The following is a 21,991-nucleotide window of genomic DNA, read 5'->3' as shown; positions in this document are numbered from 1 at the left end:
TTTTCAAATTAATAAAATACTAGAATTTGAATTTGCGCGCGCAAGCGCGCGCCTGACTATAGCATTTGCATATATTTTCATGCTTATGATATATTCGACCAATCACGTTACGAATAGTTTGATGCCACATACATTTCATCTCAATTTTATATTAGGATTGCTTATAGATAAATTAAAAAATTTTTTGCATAAAAAAAAATAGTAAATTCATCAATTTTTTTAAAAATAACCTACACAGAAAAAAAAATTTTTTGTCCGGAAAAAAATTTCTTGGCTCAAGAATCGTTTAAAATAAATTTTGGTTTTTTGACAAAAGAATATCAATATCTATTATGATAATAAAATATTGGCATTAATTTTGACAGATTGACAAACGAATAGGTTTTCTTGAATTAAACAAAAAATAATTTGATTAATTCGATCAATTCTTGAGACAAAAAAATATATTTTTGAAAATTATCAAGAATATATATTCTTGTGACAAGAAAATTTTCTCAAGAGTAGTATTTTTTTTTCTCAGTGTACGATCCTTCAATGAACTAGCTACCAATTAGTGTCAAACAAGACATAAAATTGCACATGTAAGCAATGAAGACAATAAAAGAATAAAACTAATCCGAGCAGGAATAATTGATTTACTTTTTAAGTATAGAATCGAGAAGAATTTTGTTGTTGTATGTCTTGGATCTGTAATTACAGCGAAATGTACTGTGAATCATTTGATGAAACGATCTACTGCCCGCGGTATTAAAATTTTCTTATAATACGATAGCAGCTGTTACGACCACGAATTGATTAAAGTATAAAAGAACTTTTTCATTTAATGCATTTTTATTTTTATAGGACAAACGATTCGCATCGCGTCGATCGTGCCTCACCAATTTGTCTCTTCTATTTTGTCTCGCCATTGCCATGATTTTCTGGGATTTTTTTTTCCTCGTTACGGCTTATCAGGTCCACCTGGTAAGACAATTCAATTATTAATTTAATTAATCAGATTATTTAAAATCAAAATAAATTATAATTGAATATTAATAATTATTTATTTAATTTTAGACTTATCAAAAAACTCTTCCCAAGTCTGTGCATCGACGCGAGCCTGCGACGGAATCGAAAGAGGTAAAACTTTAGATCAACCAAGTACAAATAAAAATTTAATAAAATAATTTTAGGGTGACACTGTGATCGAGAACAAGAATGTCAATATTGTGGTGAACGTAGACCCGAAAGAAGTCGCCAAAGAATTGTGGAAAATTTTGGAAAAGCGCTTGGACAACCCGCCGTCGAGAAGGTCCCAGACCTCCAAGGAGATGATCAAGGAGTTGGAGACCATTGTTTCGCCTATAGTGCTCCCAAGCCGCCGGGCCAATGAACCCTCGGCTTTCGAAATAGCTGACGCCCTGGACCACGTCACCAGGAAGGCCCTACAGGTCGACTCGGTTGAGAGGAGCTCCATGGAAAAAGAAATACTGACCAGGAATATTGTAGCTAACATGATGAAAACTTTGGATGATGTTAAAAAGGTCGAGTCGCAGCTGTCGTTGCCTTCTGAGGGCGTTATTAATTACGGACAAACTCGGAAAAGTTTGTTGCTGAAAGATGAAGCCGATAATTTATCTGCGGAAAGTGGTGAGGATGAATATGTTAAGCTTATTATTAAGATTCGGAGAAGCGCGCTGCAGGGAAGTCAAGACTTGAAATATGTATTTGCTTAGTTTTATTTAATTATTTTATCTAAGCGATGGTTTGTTTGGTTTTTGTCTGGTTGCTGCTGAATTTTAAGTTTGTGATTTTTTTTTATATCAAAAAAAATTTTTTTTAAATTTTAAATTTGAAAAATTTGGAAAAATTTATTTTTTAAATTTGATAAAAAAAAAAAGGTAACTTGATTTTTAAGAAGAAAAAATTTTAAAGATAAGAAATAAATTATTTTAAAATAAATAAATAAATTGTAATTTTGAATTTAAAATTTGTTTTAAAACTTTGGAAAAATTTATTTTTTAAATTTGATAAAAAAAAAAAGGTAACTTGATTTTTAAGAAGAAAAAATTTTAAAGATAAAAAATGAATTATTTTAAAATAAATAAATAAAATGCAATTTTGAATTTAAAATTTAGCAGTTGAATGAAATGAAATATAAGTTTTTTAGCTTAATTTTTATTTTTCTTTGTATTAATTTACTAATTTTTCTTATCAACTTTTCGGCTGTTTCATTACAAAACACAGTAACTGAAAATTCTTAGATTTTTAAGTTTTTTTTTTTTTTAATTTAACAGTAAAGATAAAAAATTTAATTTTTAAGAGAAAATATATTAATGAAAAAAAAAACAAACTTTTAATTTAGTAAAAAAAATTGCAAAAAAAATATGTTTTAAAAATTTTATCGTTTTTTGAAATAGAACAGCAGTTTTATTAAGTTAAAATTTATAATATTCATCACAAACTAACAATGTCCATGAAAATTTTATTAAATATAACAACCAATGTTACTTAATTTATCCTAAAATTGTAAGATCGACTCACTGATTTTTAGAATAATTTTTACAAAAAATGTCAAAAAAATTAACTTCACACGAACTTTTGTAACAAAAAGACAACTTGTTAAGCATGTGACAAGTATTGTAAAAAAAAAAAAACAATTTAAATATATAATATAGAAAAACATTTTCACACTAATCCCACCCACAAGTGAAACAGCGGACAAAATAAAATTAATCTAAATCGCCATAAAAACCACAATATTTTCGATTAATTATTGTTACTCGATCGTATAAAATTCATAGCGTCGACAAATTTAATAGCTTTGTTCGCTATAACAATTTTACGGACAAGCAATAACAATTTAATGTCCAAAACGACAATTAATCCACATTTAAACCGTGATGTAAATAAACAATTGTTTACATTATAAACCGTATATTAACAGACTGCTAGCATGTTGCGAGTGAGTTCAAAACCTGTCATATTTATTGACACTCACTCAACGCTTGACTGAAAGTAAAAGCTCAAGCTTTGCATTAATATTTATAAAAATTAATTAAAAAAAAAAAAAAAATAAAATAAAAACAATGAGTACCTTCAAAGTCTTCTTTAACCTCGCTCTGTCATTTCTTTTGCTGGTCCATCCATCAGTTCAGCAGCCCAAACTCGTCGACTTCAGTGTTCTTGATGTCTCATCAAAAAGTTTGCAGCGTATTGAACATTTGCTGGCCGAATTGCTTGACATTGTTAGCAAAGCTGTCCCTTATCATGAGCGCCATGTAAGTTCAAAGTATTGAAATTATTTATCTGTAAGAAATAATTATGGATTATTTGAAAATTCGAAAAAATATTCATATAAAATTGCGATGTTTTTTTTTTTTTAATTATTAATTTGTTAAAAAAATTCATAAAAATTGTCAGTTTAAAATGAAAATTAAATTAGCCAACATTAAAAAATTTTTATACTTTATTTTATTGAAAAATAATTTTTAAAAAATTTTAAAAAAAATTTTCACATGTGCAAAATTTTAAAAATTATACGTGGAATTTTTAAAAAATAGTTTTTTAATTCTAATTTTTAATTAATAAAAAAAAATCAAAAATTTTTGAGTGTCGGATTTTTTTAAGAACCAAATTATCATAAAAAAATTCTCCAACTAAAACTTTAAAAAATATTATTAATGCAAATTTTATAAAAATATTTTTATTTATAATTGATTTGGAATAAAAATAAAAAAAAATTGTCAGATTTCTGCTGATTACAGTATCATCTTCACAACCTATTATACTTAGCACAGTATCTTTTGTTTTGAAAAAAAGAATGCATTTATTACATTAAAAAATTTCTAGACGTCAATTTTTCTTTCTAATTCTTTTGATATAATTTATTTACTACAAAAATTCTTTAAATTATCAAATATCTGCTAAATTGATTTTCATAAAACAAATAAGTTCCCGACAATACTCCTTTGAAGGTTATTTATGAAAATTAAGGAAGTGTCTATTCATCCGATTTTCGGATGATTATTTTTTTTTAAATCATACGACAATTTTTAAAATAAATTCGCTCATTAAATAACAACTAATATAATAGTTTATAATTTTATGAATTATATTTTCTTTGTTGCTTTAATATAAAATTGATTCTATTTTCATTAATATAAAAATTGTCGGACAAATAATTATTTATTATTCATACAACAATCGTATGACTAGCAACAGCCGAAAATTAAATTAGCCGATATCTGAAAATTTTTGTAATTTATTTTATTGAAAAGTTGTTTTAAAAAAATTAAGGAGGTATTGTGGCAAATAAAGACACCAATAGGTTATAGGACTATCGCTCACTTACTTCCACTCACATAAAATATCATAAGTCGCTAACTTCAAATATTTTTTATAAAAAAATTAATACCGCTAGTTTATGTTATTTTTGATAGAAAATACTTGTTATAACTTCAATTAAATATTCTCAGTTTTTCAAAAAAATTTTAAGAAAAGTTTGGTTGTTATTCAATAAAATGTTCACTCTAACTACGGTCAGGATAGGGAATACATGTTAGATGTACGATTTTTAATTGTTAATATTTCGAAAATTGCTACACGGAGAAAAAAATATTGTTAAAATAAGGATACGTATCGTTATTCTGACTATACGCCGTATAGTCATTTTTAACTTCCCGCTAAGAAAATTGAAAATTTTCAAAAATCGGGAAGTTATTGGTTTTACCCCGTTTTTCGAAAATCGAGTTTTCATCAGATCTCGACGTTTTGAGGTCCTAGGAAGCTTTCCTGACTATTCCCGCGAGGGTGTCACTATGTCTGTATGTATGTGTGTGTGTGTGTGTGTGTGAGTATGTAAACCTCTTATAACTTTTGAACGGTTGAACCGATTTCATCGCGGTTGGTGCCATTCGAAAGGGCTTTGCCAAACTTAGATTTCCTGTTAATTTAAACCGATTCGAACCGATAGATTTTGAGAAATTTGGAGAAATCTAGAAAAAAGTAGGAAAAAAAATTTTTTCTGAAGTGGTTTTTTTGGGATAATTTTTAAACGGCTTAACCGATCGATTCCAAAAACTAATCAGCTCTCAACCTTGAAAAACCACGTCGATCGCCGCCAATCCGGTCAAAATCGGTTGATTCGTTCGAGAGATATCGTGAACGAAAGAAAACCGAAAAAAGTGTTTTTTCAGAGTTACTCCGAAATTTCTAGTTTGACCAATTGAAACTTAGAAATTATTTATAAGGCTTAAAAAACTACGTAGAATGCCGCCAACCGCGTAAAAATCGGTTCATTCATTCAAAAGTTATTGCGGTATGAACATTCAAAAAATAGTGTTCTATGAAACTTCTATCAGACTTTTGAGCTCAAAGAGCTCAAAAGCATAAAAAAGGTATCTTTTTGAGCTCGGAGAGCTTAAAACAACACACAAATTGTACTTTTGAGCTCGAAGAGCTCAAAAAAGCGGCCAGGTACTAACGGAATTAGCGGGAAGTTGCAGGGATGGCCTTTATGGTCAACCGTTTTCCTAATTTTTTTTTTAGAGATATACGCTGTATAGCCAATTCAGCTATACAGCGGATCATCAAAATGACGATCCATATCATTATTTTAGCGTTACATTTAGTTAATTCAACTATACAGATCCTCACGTTAACGAAACAGTTGCTTGTTTTGACGAAACTACATATATTTACAAGAGCTATTCTCTGTATGCTTTTAAGTCAAACAAATGAATCCTTAAATCAGAAATCCGGATTGTTATTTCAAGGAAATGTCGTTTGAGGATACGTTGGATAGTCATTTTAACAATATTTTTTTTTCCGTGTACCGCAAGGACTATTAAAAAAAATTTATTCGTATAGAAGACACTTAGAAGTACGCGTATTAAAAAATTGAGGAATATTGTAAGAAAAGTGATTTTTTACAATACCTCCTTAAAAGAAAAAATTTTGCATGTAAAAAATTTTACAAACTACACGTGCAATTTTTAAAAATATTTTTTTAGTTATAATTTAATTAATAAAAAAAAGTCAAAAATTGTTGAACGTCGGCTAATTTCAGTATCACAGATTATGTTTATAAATAAACGTTACTCTTACCTACCCATCCATAAATAATTTCCAAATGTACTTCAACTACTAGTAAATTCATCATTTTAAACTTGTATTAACAAAAAAAAAATTTTTTTTTTCAGATTCAATTGCTATCGAAACAAATAGCGGAAAATACGGGCCCAGAACAAGAAAACGCTCCTGCACAAGGAAGCCAACCAAAACCGTCAATAGTAGTTGACGTATCGCGAAAATCATTTTTATCGCGACTTCATGAACTGGAAAATTCTTTCGACAACTCCAACAGCATGAACCAGAACAGTAACAATGCAAATGTCAACACAAATACAAATGTTAACACTAACGCAAATACAAACTTCAACACGAACGTCCGCAAACGTCCTCTGACAAGTGTGTATCTCAACGATGACATGATCTGAACACTTTATCCGAACATCTTGTATGTTTACAAAATGAAGCTTCAATAAAGCTAAAAAAAATAACATAAATCAGGTTATAATTTATAATTTGAAATCCTTTTGAATTAAAATTTTCCGCTATCGACTTGTGAGTGGCAGGCTTACTATTGCCAATTTCCATTTCTCTATTTATAATTGAAGTAATCGCTATTTTTATTTACGATATTCGGAGGGTATATAAGGAAGTATTTTCGATGAACGGTAAGTACTTAGTTTTTTAAATTATTTAACAGTGTTACGATGTTTGGAGGATCTGTTTACAAATTCTTTGCCATCGCTGCGGTTATTAATCAAGTAAGTTCATTTTTATCACACTGAAGTTAACTGACGTTAAAAATGTTTTTTTTTCTTTTTTAGAATTTTATAGCAATTGAATTATTATGAAAAAAATTTCACATGTAAAAATAAAAAATGAAATTATTAGAGAAAATTTAATGAAAATTCAATTAGCCGACATCTGAAAATTTTAAGAATTTTTTTTTATTGAAAAAATTGTTATAAAAAAATTTAAAAAAAATTTCATTTGTAAAAAACTTGAAAAACTCCAAGTGCAATTTTTAAAAAATACTTTTTAGTTCTAATTTAATAAAAAAAAAAAATCAAAAATTAAAAACGTCGGCTGACTTTAGTGTTATAAAATTTTTCAAATAATTTTTTTTTGTAATTGACTCGTTTAAAAGTTTAAAAAATTGACAATTGTCAAGTAACTTCAGTATCATTATTTTTATTTTAATTATTAATAATAAACTATTTTTCAAACTTATAAAAAATCTGATACTGAAGTTAGCTGACAGCTGTCAATTTTTTAAATTATTATAACAAATCAATTAGAATTAAAAAATAGTTAAAAAAATTTCCACTTATAATTTTGAAAAATTTTCACGTGCGGAAATTTTTTTCATAATTTCACTGCTATAAAATTCTAAAAACGATATTAAAGTTAGCAGTCATTTAAAAATTTTTTAATTTTTGTTAACAAGAAAAATTTGTAAAAAAAAGTTATTTTAAAAAAATTGCATTTTTAATTAAAAAAAATTTTTTTTGCTATAATTTGTTTGTTACAAAAAGTTTTAAAACTATTAAATATCAGCTAAATTAATTTTCATATTCTAAAAAAATTTCTAGTATCTGTTAACTTCAGTGTCATTAAAAAATTTAATATTTTTAATTTTCTACAGATTTTTGACTTGACGAATGCAAGGCCGAGTCCTCGTGGCAGTAATAGCAATTCTAATGTAAATATTAATACAGTTTTAAATTCCCAGCGGAAATACCGAAGAGCGCAAGCTGCCGTAGAAGAAGTAAGACTTGATTGTTTTTTATTTCTTCATAAAAACTATCAGAGTTTTTTTCTTCAATTTTTGGAGTACTTTTAGAAGCAGAATGCTGATAAAATAATAGAAACTGCTGCTGTAGCAACGGCCGCCGCGGATGCTGCTAAATCCGCGACCAGGTTGCTGGCGATGAGATTGTCAGACAAGGCAGCGGACGCGGTTGCCGATGCTGTTGTCAAAGTAATGACAGAAAATTCTAGCGAACCGGTGCAAACTGTCGCTAAAGTAGCAGCAAGAGCTGCAGTTGCTGCCAACAACAGGAAGGATACTGATCCTAATAATTCTGAAGAGGCCACTGGTCGCTCGGAAGGATCAACTGTGCCTCCAGGTTTGTTGTATCTTCATTTTTTTTTTTTTTTTTTTTTTCAGGAGTATTTTATTATTGATTGGTTTATTTTTGCAGATAATGTAGCGAAAGAATCCACGGTTGCGGGAAAGAGAATCGTTGAAGACAAAAAAATCGACAGCAGTTCGGAGGAAGCTGCGGATAAATCTTTGAATGGAAGATATTACAGTTACGGAGTTCCTTGGGAAGGCAGGTTTGACTATCGAAGGTCAATACTTGATAGGATGGATCTTCCCGAGGATAGATTTGGTCAATATGATGATTGATTCAAGCGTTTTATATATGTATGAATATATGAATATACTTAGGCAAAAGATATTGTTATAACTTCTTCCATTAATAAAAAAATTATGATTATTTAAAATAATGATATTGAGTTTGTATCTTCTCATTTAGGAGTTATACGGAAGTAGAAGGCTGAAAAAATATTTTTTCTGAAGAGGTTTTATAATTGATTAACCCTTTAGTGTTTAGGGAGTCGCAAAGAATCTCGGTGTGAGCTATTAGGGGAGAGAGCCAATCATAGTCCGTTTGCGGTTGTGTGAGAGACGGTTTAATTTTAGTAGTGTTTCCATGCGTCCCTTTCTACTGTTTTTCTAGCCCCCTCTCTAGGAAAAAAAACTGGAGTTCTCTCCTTTAAAGAAAAAGACATATGACTCAAATTATGCGTGGGAATTCAAGGCCGAACATTAAAGGGTTAATATGAAAATTGATATACATATATGAGTGATTTTGAACTTTATTAATAAGTTCTTTTTTTGAAAAATTCTGATTTTTCTAGATTTTGTAGATGATTTTCGAAAGTTTCGTTAAAAAGGTTACTTGCAGTAAGCACGATATCTTCGGTTTGAATCATCGAAACCCTGTTTTAAAATATTCATTGGAAAAAATTAAAAAAATTCGCTCCATGTAAATTATATATCTATAGATATGTACTGAGAAATTGAAATCAATTGAAATTATTGAAAAAAATTCAAATCTAATGATAGTGAATTTTTTTCAATGAATATTTTTAAACAGGGAATTCAAAAATAAAAAAAAAAAAATCAATTAACATAAGACATTATTTAGCGATTAATCGAAAAAATGATCAAGAAATCTATTTTTAATAAATTAGCGGGTTGACAAAAAAAAATTCACGATTTTCGATGAAAATTTTAAGCCTTAAATCTATATATATAAAAAAAAGTTGTTAGTTACACTATTTATAACTCAAAAAAATCTCTTTAGCAGCGGGGAAAAAGTCATTGTAAGGTTTCCAAAACTTAACATTACATGTAGTAATTCAGTCAACGGACTAAGAATTTTATATACATGTTATTTTTGCTGATTACATAATTTATAAATTATTCTTATTGCGGGAATATAACAGATTAAAAAGAATGTATTTTCCAAATACTAAACATGTGAAAAATAAATTTGGCTACTTATTTAAATAGAATTCGTAAAAAACATGTTAAATTTATTTTCTATAAAAATTTGATGTTACTGAGAAAATTTTCAATAATAGAAAAATTCTTCGCACTTGAAGCTAGATAGATTTCAACTTCACTTATGAGACTTGCAATGACTTTAACTAAAACTTTTAATGCTTATTTGGAATCTGTGCAAATCAAAACAATACTTCAATTAAATTTCAAGTCTAGATCTAAAAATGTAATTCTATAAAACGCTCAGCGAAATGGGCGGGTAACAGCTAGTTATTTATAAACATACGAAATATATTCGGAGTTATTAATCTTTGAATCAATTACTGGAAAATATAATCAAAAAAATTGTTTCAAAATTAGAGACTGATTTTATTAGCCGTTTTTGATAAATCTTACTCACCGATTTTAAAAATATAGTTTTAAGAAAAAAATGTTTAAAGTTTTTGGCCTCAGCCCCATTTTCGTGCGAGACCCTCCGAAAAGGATTTACAAAAATCCTTATAACTTTGAAAATACTTGTCCGACTGACATCAAATTTTCTGTGTATATACTTCAATATATTTAAATTACAAAAACTAAATAAAAAAAATGATTGATTTGTTATAAATTCTAACTGTGCATAGCCCCTTAATTATTACAAACAAACTTACTTAAAATTAGGAAGGTTATATTATAATAGAAACAAACAAAGTATATTTCTAATTATGGCACATGCCTTTCTATTAATAAACAAATTTAATTATAATAAATCATAATATTAATAATTAATAATAATAAATGTATGTATAATTACAAAATACGTAATTGGTTACTTGCGATTGCGTATAATTCTGTTATCAGTCTTAGCCTTTGGATTCTTCAACCAAGCTTACTTATTTATTACTGTATTTTGTATTGCCAATTCGTATCTGAACTGTAACTAGTATACCCAACAATCCACAGGCTAACAAAAAATATCAGAGTGTGTATTGTTTCTTCAAAAGGTACATCAGCGATGCGTTAAATCACATTAACAAAAATATAACTGTGGGTTATTTTTAAAATTCAATATCCATTTATCGGTCAACTAATAAACTAATTCATATACAATCAATAACCATAATCATAATTCATATTAAATCAACAAAATTTACCATCTTATTATCACGCATTGCATTGTTATCTATAACAAATCGGGCATTTATATCATAAAAATATTTTTTTAAATATTACAGCTTTTTTTGACAACGAATTATCATAATTATAATAGTTATAATAATCATACATATAAAAATTAATAATATCCGAATTGTGATGTTCGTCGTCTAGTACATTTTCTATTTATAATTATAATCATTTCAATAATAATAATAGTAATATTAATTAAAATAATTTTATAAAATTAATATATACAAGAATCAATAAAAATTTTTTATAAAACTAATAGAAATAAATTTTTATAACTAAAATAATATAAAGATTTACAGAATATCTGGTGAAGTATATATATATATAATCAATTCATTTTATATTTCTAATATATATGTACTTTGCTTATCACTTATCACCTTCATTGTTTTCTCTCATAATGTTCAGAACCATTTAATCTTATTCATTTTAGAAGATATATTTATTAATATACATATATTTTATTTAAATATATCGTTTAGAGACTAGCAATTATAATTAACTAGATAATTAATTTTTTAAAATTAGTTACGTGAAATCGGCATTGAAGGTTATGTTTAACCTTTTTTTTTTGTTTTCTTCTAACCTTACTTCGTAAAGTATATAAAATAGTATAAATGTGATATTATATATATTTTTTTAATATAATCAATCTCTTTGTAAGTAAAATTCAATAGATTTATAATTTCTGTGTCTAAGTTAGAATGAAATATCTGTAAAATTTTATGGAGGAACTTTTTTTTCTTGGTACACGGAAAGAACAAGATGACACTGGATATCATCCCAGATTATACTGTGTGAAAAAAAAAATTTAGATAGTAGCTAGTGTAATCCAGATTACAATGAGTGTAATTCAGATTACAATGAGTATAATTCAGATTACAATGAGTATAATCCAGATTATAACGAATATAATTCAGATATCACGCCGTATAATCTGGATTTTTTTAGCTACAATCTGAAATTTTTTTTCACCACAGATATATCACTGAGTATAATCTGGGATGATATCCAGTGTCATCTTGTTTTTTCGTGTAGAAAACTCAGTTAAAAAAATTTCTACAAGGAAGAATATAAAAAATTGAACAATTTTATTTTTTTTATTTTTATCGGAAAAAATTTAAGAAAAGTATTTTGAACTTTTTTTAAATTGACAGAATTTTAATATTAAATAAAATTAAAAAAAATTGTCCATTTTTTAATAATCTTCAAGATAAAAATTTTTCTTACCCAACTGATCGTTAAAAATGCAACCGGCAGTATTTTAAATAGTAAAAAAGGATATAAAAACTGGCAGTGTTTCATAAAATTAGTCTTTACAGTAACAATTTAATTATAAAAAAAAAATTGACAGTTCCGCTGGTAATCTCACATGATATCGGGGTTTAATTTGGTATTGTACTTTTTTATTTACAAGTGCGAAAAGAGATATTTGTATTTATTATTATTATTTGTATTTGTATTTTGTCGATAATGATAATTTAAAATTTGTCATACTGTATGCTTGATGAGCTTGTTTTTACCAGCCACCTATAATAATCATAAGTGGATTTAAATATTATTATTTTTTTAAAAATAATCATCCATTATTCGGCTTTTAATATCAACAACAACATTAATAACAATTAAAATAAGAGAAAGCCACTTTTAGACCGGCTTGAGACGTGTTTATGTTTATATTTTATTTATCCATTTTGTAATTAATATATTGTACGAGTTGATTCATTTCAATTGCTTTTTTAATCCCGTTAATCTGTGAGAAAATACTCGGGCATTTGTACGGCTTATTATTAAATTAATATATAATTATTTTTATTTATAATAATTAATATAATTATTATTACTTATTATCGTTATTATTTATATTTGTAATGAGCATAGAAAATAGTTTAGTTCTATTATATCTTGATATTTTCAGATACATAAACACTTTCAGTCTCGGCGTGAGCTTAATCTCTTCAAAGTAAAACGTAACAAGGGTTTATAGTATTATTTATATTTTTACTTTTTTATTACTCGGAATTTAATGTTTTCTTTTTTTCTATTATTATTATTATTATTATTATTATTATTATTATTATTAATAATGGCTGAGAATTTTTCGAACTAGAGAATTTTTCTACTCTAAGGCTACATAAGGCTTCAACGAGCTTGAACTGGATAATTTTAGAACACTTACAAAAATACAAATTTTTTATGAGCATAATTGCTATAATTTATCCCAACGATTATATTTTAATCTACTTTATTAGATTTATAAGAATTTTTTACGACACTGAAATTAAGACATTTTTTAAATTTGAATTTTTATGATTAAATTATAATAAAAAAATTCCACATCTAGAAATTAAAAAAAAATACAATTGTAAATTTTTTTGCAATATTTTTAGTTATGATAAAAATTAAAAAAATTTTTTTTTTAACAATTAAATTATTATTAAAAAATTTAAAATTGAAAAAATAAATAAAAGTGGAATTTTTTTTTTCACAAAAAATTAATAATAAAAATTCAAAAAATTTTCAAATGTCTTAATTTCAGTATAATTTTTTTTAATGCCTTTAAAAAGTTAAATATTTTGAGAAACTACGCCTAAATATACGCAAAACATGTAAAAGACATTGACTTAAGTTACTTGTAAAGTATATATTAAAATACCTTTTAAATTTTCGTCGCTATTAATATTATATTCTTCTCAAACATTCCAAAGCTAGCCTCAAATTTATCTTCACTGGGCCTAGTTCACTTATCAATTATAATTATCAATAATTATTTAAAAAAACTTTCTTAATTTTCAGTTACCATTGCCAGACTAGTCACCAATCAAATACTCCAAAAATAGTTACTGCTTATTTCAATAATCAATCATTTAGTCACTAATCATTAGTTATTCTTCATCGAGCATTCACATATTGGACGGCGGTACCAAAATATAGCCTAAAAGACCATCCAATCACAGCTACCCATTATTTTTGTTTCGTTGGTAGCACCGTTACATATTTAGGCATAAAAAAAAATATATAATATTGCCTGTCTTGTTTATTCGTCTTCTAGTTTAATCAAATATTTATATTTTCTATATTTAAATATAGAGATATATGTAGATGTCAGGGTGGCGCTAAAAAACCGACTTTTTTTTTAGTCGAGTTGAAAAATGTTAGTTTTTGATGTTTTAAGAGCCCTCTCCAAAGGACAGCTTAAAAAAAATTTTTAAGAGGTCACTCAAAATTTTTTTTAAATTTCAAAAATCGTCAAAAATCGAATTTTTTTTTTTTTTTATTTTTTTTCTCGTTACGTCCATAATTTTATTGACCAAAAAAAAGGTTTTCCTGAAAGTTTCAGTTCAAAATATGAATTTTAAAAGGTCGCTCATAATTTTTTTTTAATTTATTAGTGACTATTTAATTGGATTAGCATTTTTTGACTCTGAAATTTAAAAAAAATTATGAGTGACCTTTCAAAATTTAAGCTTTCAGGAACTTATTTTTTTTTGGTCTATAAAATTATGACGTAACGAGAAAAAAAATTTAAAAAAAAAATTCGATTTTTGAAATTAAAAAAAATTTTGAGCGACCTCTTAAAATTTTTTCACTCGAGACTAAAAAAAAAAAAATAGTCGGTTTTTTTTGCGCCACCCTAGTAGATATATATATCATTATTATGCAATTTCCTGCATCTACGCCTTTAATTATGGCAATCTAAGTTATAATTAATGATAAACATCAAAACTCGTCACTGACGATATTGAAGATTACGATCGATGTATAGCTACGAAAATAATGAATATCTTTAGTCACTGGTTAAGTTTAAACGCACTATCTTTACTTATGAATTTATTATTATCTATATTAATTAAAGATCTTGAAAAAAATATATAGATGTATATAGGCAAAGTGCAAGAGATCTTGCCTATAAAAAAAATATTTACTCTCATATTCTTCTTGCTCTTTAGCTTTAGTTATCTTTCTTGCGTTAAAAGTTCTTAAACTTAATTCTCAGTTTTGTTTGTTTGGATAAAAAGCGGAGAAATATATAAAACCTTTTACAGGTAATCGTTGTCAACGGTTCGTTTATCCTGAGGTTTAAGAGTCGTCATTTCTTCGACGGAGCCTTCTTGAGCCGTCTGCTCTTCGACAAAGTTTATTTTTCCGGCTTTGTACCACACAACGAGATCAACAATAAATGCCAGTGCGAGTATTCCACCCGTAGTGCCTGTGGATTAAAAAATTTTAATTAATCACACTGTGTTGAGTACTGACTTTAAAGATTATTATATTCCCTGCGCCACATACTTTCGAGGTACTCAAGGTATGGGTTTAAAAACAAGATTTACTGGAAAGTATGTTATTTTTACTATACCCGGTACTGGATGCAGTACCTAAGCAATGTTATGTGCTATATGTTATATTATGTGCTCGCTAAGTATAAATGACTCGGGAAGAACAAATCAACGTGGAGTGACGGTGGTGTAGTAGTATGTTGTGAGCTAAAGTAAAACCACTAGACATTACTCTGACTAATTTACCCGGTGAACGTACCGTGAAAGAACATCCTGAATATGTTTGAGTCGTAGAGCCAACAGGCGCCACGCTCACCGCAGGAGTTATCCCAAACCAGGCATGCGGAATCCACAACTGCTCCGTACACTATGGGACAAGGTACATTTCCTGTAGGATAATCGTAGTATTATTATTATTATTATTATTATTATTATTATTATTATTTAACTTTTATTAACATTAAATATTAATTATAATTGTAGTTACCAAATAAGCCTATCGCAAATTGTATGAGACCTAGAGCCATCGCTTTATCCTGGGGATCGACGCATCGCAGAATAAGAAGCATCGACCCCACTTCACTGGTAGAGTGGATAAAAACAAACAGAGAAAACAGGATCATGTACACCCAGAAGTTACTGCACTCTAGGTCGCAATATCCCATTGTTGCTTTGCTCATTTCAATTGATGATAATCCAAATGCTGCGTTCAATGTTTCATTTTGACCGATGCATTGACAACCGTAAAACTAAAAAAATATTATTGTTATTAATTTTAATCTATTAAATTTTTGCACGGCTCATGATGCGAAGCTTTAGAGAGTGTTTTACAATCGAAAAATTTTGTTCGCCTTATTTCGACAACTATTTTTATTATTATAGTCTTGTTAGTTGACGGAATCAAGATATTTTGCATACTATTGTCAAGATAATTTAATGGAGATTAATTTGACACTTTTCAAAAATTGATTTAGAGTAATAGAAATGGAAAAAAACATCAAAATAGGTCAAAAAATTTGAAATATGTATGAAACTCCGCACTGAAAAAAAAAATTATCTTGTTTCAAGAGAAAAATTCATGAACCAAAAATATAATTTTAAAGAGGGTAATTGTCTTGAATCAAGACGAAAAATTCTTGAATCAAGTAAAATTTCCTTAAATCAAGAAAAATTTCCTTAAATCAAGAATTTTTTTACTCAAATCAAGAATATTGTTCTTCAAAATCATATACTTGATTCAAGAACATTTTTTTTCTGTGCGAAAACACTGTAACTTGCGAAAAAACCCATTAATTGAGTAAAATTTTTTTTTTTTTAAATTCTTTGGAAGAATTGTAGGTCACCGAATGCGAATGGCTAGATAATTCAGTATCGTTTATGTACAATTAATAAAATAAAACAAAAACCAGAAGACTGTATATCTATATATATTGTGTACATTTATCCGACTAGAGGCGCGTACGTATTATCGTGCTATTTTACTTGTTTTATATATTTTTTTCACATTTTTTATTTTATTAATATTTCATAATTAAATGAGCATTATGAGTCGTGCACTTTTGGATTTTCCAAACTTTTTTTTTTTTTTTTAACAATTCTAACTCCAAATAAAAAACATTAATTTTTTAATCATCTGATATTTTTTTTTATGAATTATTTCTTAAAAATATTTTTAAAAAATTAAATCAATAATTTTTAGTGAAATTTTTTACAATTAAAAAAAAAAAATTATCAAATTTTTATTTTATTTAATAAATTTTGAAAAAAATTTTACTAAATAATTAAAAGTAACTATTAATTATAAATAAAACTTACAGAAGATATTTTGCCGTCAATTTCAGTAAAATTTGAACAAGCAGCATGGCAAGCCGAAAAATAAGTTTTTTTATCGGCTCCACATATGGGACTAAATTTATTGCGTCCACAATCACAATCAGCATTGCATGTAGGCTCAAAGCTGGCTACGCCCTCGGCGTTGGTCGTCAACCCAGCAAAGTCGTCCATAGGACACCCGATGAACATCAGAGTGCCCATACCTACGGCATAGACGACCGCGGTAAAGGCTATCCACCCGGCTACGAATCTTGCGTTGGGCTTAATGCGCAGGATAAACACGCCGCTGATTATTATTCCCAGGCCCATCACGAGGATCCCGCCGACTCCTGATATCATGTTCGCGTGGTGGGCTGGCAGCCGGAACTGCGTTTCCAGGTACTTTGGCAAGAAGGTGTACAGCCCCGCGATCGGCAGGATGTGGAGCACACTGCTCGCTGTTCTGTACATCAGGATGTCATTCCTTAGGAGTCTCTTCACCGCTTTTGGAAAATCTGAAAAAAAAATTATTGTTAGTTACCTATTGTCATAAAAATAGAAAAAAAAAATAAATAAATAATAATAATAATAATAATAATAATAAATAATTTCCATTGTTAATATTAAGTATTTGATAGTTTCTTTTATTTGATAACTATTTTTATAAAAAGACATAAATTATTTAAAGCCCTATATCACAAATTACTGTCAGTCAAATTATTCTAATTTACATATGAATTTATAAAGGTCCACAACCTTTTTTAATCCCTAATATTCTGTATTATAATCAGGTCGTTGGTCTCTTGATTCTTCTATAGAAATTCTGTCCTATGTAATATTCAACAGTCTTTTTTTATTATTATTATTTTATAGCTTCCTAAAAATATTATTATTATAATTATTTTATAAAACTATTTTATTAATTGACAAAAATATAATTATGAACTTATTCATATTAATTAACTAAACTTATTTTAAATAGTAATTTTCATTTTTAATAAAAAAATTTTGAGCCCAAAAAATCATAAAAAATTTATTGCTACTCAATCAAGAAAAATTTTCAAACCAATAAATTTTGTTTTAAGTTAATTTTACTTAACTAAATAATTTTTCTATTAGAGTAACTCTCCCTATTATTAATAAATACTAATAATGTAATTTTGTATAATAAAAAAAAAAAAAAAAAAAAAAACTATAAGTCTGTCGAGGAATCACCTAAATCATTTTCATTAAAATAAAAATTTAAATAAAAATACTTGTTTGCCTAATTTGTCGGTTTGCGATTATGTAATTTTTATATTCGCTATTATATCTTCACTACTGGGTTTGTAAGCCTGGACTAGCATAAGTACAAGGCAATACATCTTGTTTTACAAACGCTGTTTAATAACTTCTCTCTCTGCGCCATTCTTACGCTACACGATCGTCATAATCATTATTATCATCTGTTCCTCTTACTAACTCATCCTCATCCTCATACGTATGAATATACCTAACTTGACTTATGCCATCCGCGGTTTTTTTCTTTTTCTTTCACCTTGTAGATCCTATGGATCTATGCGGGGTTGCCAGCTTACGATGACGAGTTAGAGCAACACATGGTTAGAGTCTCTACATATAATAATATAATATACAGGGAAGTCCTTGGACTTTGTCTATTTTGACAAATAAAACGTGCGTAGGATTCAAGTCCTACTAAGTTATTTATCTGCCGAATTAATTCACTGAAAGTTTATTGCGAGATAAAAATGTTTATGTAACACCTTCGAGCTTGGACCGCGACCCTGGTGCTTATACTTATACTTAACTATACTAGGCGATTTATCATTTATCATCTTTCTTTTTACGAATAATAATAATGGATTAATCTCTATTTTATAATAAAAATTTATTTAATGTATTATAAGCTCAATTCTTATCTTGATGCTGTATTTTCAAGGGGAGACTTTTTCGATTTATTTTTAATTATATTAATGTAAAAATTATCTTTTGATTTGGTTACTGTTTAAATTGCGATTTTAAATACATAAATATGTACTTGGATAATTTTTTGTCTTGTACTTTGATTTAAAATCTGCAGACACTTAACAAAAATAATTTTATTTTATAAAATTAACAATTATTATTGTTATCAAACTTGAAAATACATGAACACCTTTTATATTTATATAATAAAATTATTTCTTCAAAAACTACAAGCTAAAATTAACAATTAAAAATTTTTATGATTTTTTTTAATAAATTATTGTAGAAAAAAATTTTACTAATAATTCCAAAAAATTCCAAAATTTAGACTTAAAATTGTAAAAAAAAATATATTTATGCAAAATAAAATTAATAATAATAATAATAAAAAGTTTTCTATTACTAAATATAAAGATCGATTGGAAACCTTCTAAAAAATAAAACAAAAATTAAAAAAAAAAATAACCATCAAATAAAAAGCAAATTACTGTGGAGGAGTCTTGTAAGTCTTGTAAGTATTTTATAAATTTAATAATAATTATTATTATCAAACTTGAAAATACATGAAAATATTTTATATTTATATAATATTATGTAATATATTTCTTCAAAAACTATAAGCTAAAATTAAATTTTTTAATTTTTATGATTTTTTTTAATAAATAATTTATTGTAGAAAAAAAATTTACTAATAATTCCAAAAAATTAGTGATTCAATTAAAAAAAAAAATATATTTATACAAAGTGAAATTAATAATAATAACAATAATATAAAAAGTTTTCTATTACTAAATATAAACATCGATTAGAAACCTTCTAAAAAATAAAACAAAAATTAAAAAAAAAAAAAAAATAACCATCAAATAAAAAGCAAATTACTGAGGAGGAGTCTTGTAAGTTGTAGGTGTCTTGTAGGTAAGTATCGAAGGCGTAAGTAAGATAGTTGACAGCGTTAACGTTAAAAAAAGCAAGCATTCGTAGCAGAGTAGAAGTCGAGTGTGGAAGTTTAGCTTTAGGGTAGACGTTTTTTATTTAGTTTGTATGTTATATTATGTGTTATGTCCCCCTTAGTGTGCTTGGAGAACACACACGTGTCCTCATCGTATATCAGGGTCCTGGCTGGTATCGCGGCTCAGCTTAGCCACGTAGTATGTAGTATATAGTATATACAGTATACATTTATACTTATACATAGTATTATATCGCGGTGACCATGAACTTGCTCTACCGTTCGCGAGTCGGTCAGTCATTATTATTGACTCACACGAACACGTACCACTGAGCACACTTGAGTGTGTAAGATGCGTACTCTTTCATATTATACATACGTAATGTAAACGTCGAGTAAGAGTATGTGTGTCTATGTCCTGCAATCGGAGCAGATCTCAGGCTGGTTAAGATAAATTATACCAACTCGGCATATATTACATTACACATGTGTTGCCGGCATTGATGAACGAAATGCGAAAAGACTATACTAGTTTGTCCGTCCTTGACACCTTTGGATTTGACTGGTATGGTGATTTACTTAACTTACATCAGTATTAGTTTAGCTTACTGATGGTGAATTGTAACCGGGCGGACAAGAATAAAATTTATTGGGACTTAAAATAACATAAATAATGAATTCACCTTTCAGACTTGGCTTTGAGTCCTCGATCTTGGGCGAGGATTTACAGGTCGGCAGTCGGGAGGGAAACGCGAACATTGCGATGCTCACCAGTATCAGCATCCCTGATATCAGCACCAGACCTAGAAGTAAATAATATTTTAGTTCAATTATATAAGAATTGAAATTGCTAAAAAAATTGTAAAATTTTTTATTCAAGTATTTTACTGAAATTATTGACAATTAATAAGTTACTAGTAACCTTGCAGTCACTATGTGACTACCGTGACTTGTGAACTATAAATAAATAAAATTTTGCTTTATTAAATAATTACTTTTGTTAAATTCCATTGTACTTTTTTAACTATTGACGTTTTTAAAGATATAAGCACATCCTGATATTACACTCATCAAGAGCTTTCATTTGAGTACCCACATGCGTTTTGACATATTTTTCATATATACATATATATAATATATATAAGTATATGAAAAATTGATGTGGGTACTTAAATGAAAGGTCTTGATGAATGTAACGTCGAAATGAGCTTATATCTTTAAAAATGTCAATAGTTCACAAGATACAAGGTCGTTTCTTAATTATGTTAAATTGCACTGTACTTTCTTAACTATTGAATTTTTTAAATATATAAGCTCATCCTGATATTACACTCATCGCGAGCTTTCATTTGAGTACCCACATGCATTTTTGATATATTTTTCATATATACATATATATAAATATACAAAATATATAAAAAATTGATGTGGGTACTCAAATGAAAGGTCTCGATGAGTGTAATGTCAGGATGAGCTTATATCTTCAAAAACATCAATAGTTCACTAGATACAAGGTCATTTCTTAATTATGTATCTAGATAGAGCATTTTCGAATGCAGCCTAAATACTTATCATCATAAATTGACTATTGGTGAGAATGATATGAAACATCGTATGTGATTAAAAATAAAATTTATAATTGTCAAATAGAAATTTTTAAAAGCGCTCTGCTAGAAAGTAAATTTATAGATAATCTATCTGCAGAGGATTTTTTTTTTAATTTTTATTTTAGAAGAAATTTATGAAACTTCAATGCCAAGAAACGGCTCTTAGTGAAGGCAGAGGGGAAGAAAGAGGTGGTCTATTGTAATGAGTTAATTTACCGAGCCACCAGGCGCCAACCCATCGCGGGTCGTTAGGAGTGATTTGCGGATTATCTGACGGGTCTACGTAGATCATTGTGCAGAACGAGCCAAGAATAAATCCAAGGGCTGGGCCCAGAATTCTTACTCCTATTGTTATGGCTGGAAATATAAAATAATTGTTAAAGATTATTATTATTTTTATTATTAAATTAAATCATATTAACTTTTATTATTATTAAATTAAATTTTTTATTTTCAAATTTAATTTTTGATATTAAAATACAAATAATTTTTTTTTTTTTTTTTTAATAAAATTTGTAAATCTAGAAAAATTTATTAGTTTAAAATTTTTTTTTGCTTAAAAGCTCTTTAGAATTATTTTTTTGGA

The 21,991-nt window shown here is 27.4% G+C and overlaps 3 protein-coding genes and 2 long non-coding RNA genes across 8 annotated transcripts in view; 3 read left to right on the top strand and 2 right to left on the bottom strand.

Moving 5' to 3' along the window:
- The first annotated feature begins 826 nt into the window (after positions 1-826).
- LOC123260790 (probable basic-leucine zipper transcription factor N) lies at positions 827-6,600 on the top strand. The gene is made up of 5 exons (XM_044722136.1): positions 827-963; positions 1,057-1,119; positions 1,173-1,629; positions 3,133-3,260; positions 6,183-6,600. The coding sequence occupies exons 1-5, from the start codon at positions 913-915 to the stop codon at positions 6,477-6,479; spliced, it is 996 nt and encodes a 331-aa protein (XP_044578071.1). The 5' UTR covers positions 827-912; the 3' UTR covers positions 6,480-6,600.
- On the bottom strand, positions 874-6,110 carry LOC123260827. The gene is made up of 3 exons (XR_006508533.1): positions 6,088-6,110; positions 3,077-3,288; positions 874-960 (listed from the first exon to the last, which is right to left on the bottom strand). It is a non-coding gene; the product is annotated as an uncharacterized LOC123260827 (long non-coding RNA).
- A 53-nt stretch (positions 6,601-6,653) lies between the features above and the next one.
- On the top strand, positions 6,654-8,540 carry LOC123260808. The gene is made up of 4 exons (XM_044722161.1): positions 6,654-6,812; positions 7,697-7,819; positions 7,895-8,180; positions 8,256-8,540. The coding sequence occupies exons 1-4, from the start codon at positions 6,759-6,761 to the stop codon at positions 8,462-8,464; spliced, it is 672 nt and encodes a 223-aa protein (XP_044578096.1). The 5' UTR covers positions 6,654-6,758; the 3' UTR covers positions 8,465-8,540.
- A 1,935-nt stretch (positions 8,541-10,475) lies between these two features.
- On the top strand, positions 10,476-15,666 carry LOC123260833. Its single transcript, XR_006508541.1, has 3 exons — positions 10,476-10,611; positions 14,842-15,451; positions 15,556-15,666. It is a non-coding gene; the product is annotated as an uncharacterized LOC123260833 (long non-coding RNA).
- Positions 14,381-21,991, bottom strand: part of LOC123260761 (solute carrier organic anion transporter family member 74D) — a 72,880-nt gene continuing 65,269 nt past the window's right edge. For all 4 annotated transcript variants that reach the window (XM_044722064.1, XM_044722063.1, XM_044722066.1 and 1 more), the window contains 6 exons: positions 21,622-21,762; positions 20,482-20,601; positions 16,888-17,399; positions 15,560-15,821; positions 15,332-15,460; positions 14,381-15,005 (listed from right to left, as the gene is read on the bottom strand). In XM_044722064.1, coding sequence (XP_044577999.1) covers positions 14,836-15,005; positions 15,332-15,460; positions 15,560-15,821; positions 16,888-17,399; positions 20,482-20,601; positions 21,622-21,762 — 1,334 coding nt within the window. In that variant the 3' untranslated portion in view covers positions 14,381-14,835. The remainder of the gene's footprint in view (positions 15,006-15,331; positions 15,461-15,559; positions 15,822-16,887; positions 17,400-20,481; positions 20,602-21,621; positions 21,763-21,991) is intronic.

This window comes from Cotesia glomerata, linkage group LG3 (assembly GCF_020080835.1).
Source record: "Cotesia glomerata isolate CgM1 linkage group LG3, MPM_Cglom_v2.3, whole genome shotgun sequence".
Taxonomy (NCBI): domain Eukaryota; kingdom Metazoa; phylum Arthropoda; class Insecta; order Hymenoptera; family Braconidae; genus Cotesia; species Cotesia glomerata.
The sequence above is the reverse complement of the archived record's forward strand: the minus strand, read 5'-3'. Positions and strand labels throughout refer to the sequence as shown.

What these genes read in the sequence shown, in the direction of transcription:
- LOC123260790 (XM_044722136.1), top strand. Translation starts at nt 913, where the DNA reads ATGATTTTCTGGGATTTTTTTTTCCTCGTTACGGCTTATCAGGTCCAC. An exon ending in CGGCTTATCAGGTCCACCTG is followed by an intron (nt 964 to 1,056) that starts GTAAGACAATTC and finishes ATTTAATTTTAG; the next exon opens with ACTTATCAAAAAACTCTTCC. An exon ending in TAATTTATCTGCGGAAAGTG is followed by an intron (nt 1,630 to 3,132) that starts GTGAGGATGAAT and finishes TCCATCCATCAG; the next exon opens with TTCAGCAGCCCAAACTCGTC.
- LOC123260808 (XM_044722161.1), top strand. Translation starts at nt 6,759, where the DNA reads ATGTTTGGAGGATCTGTTTACAAATTCTTTGCCATCGCTGCGGTTATT. An exon ending in TCGCTGCGGTTATTAATCAA is followed by an intron (nt 6,813 to 7,696) that starts GTAAGTTCATTT and finishes AATTTTCTACAG; the next exon opens with ATTTTTGACTTGACGAATGC. An exon ending in CGCAAGCTGCCGTAGAAGAA is followed by an intron (nt 7,820 to 7,894) that starts GTAAGACTTGAT and finishes GAGTACTTTTAG; the next exon opens with AAGCAGAATGCTGATAAAAT.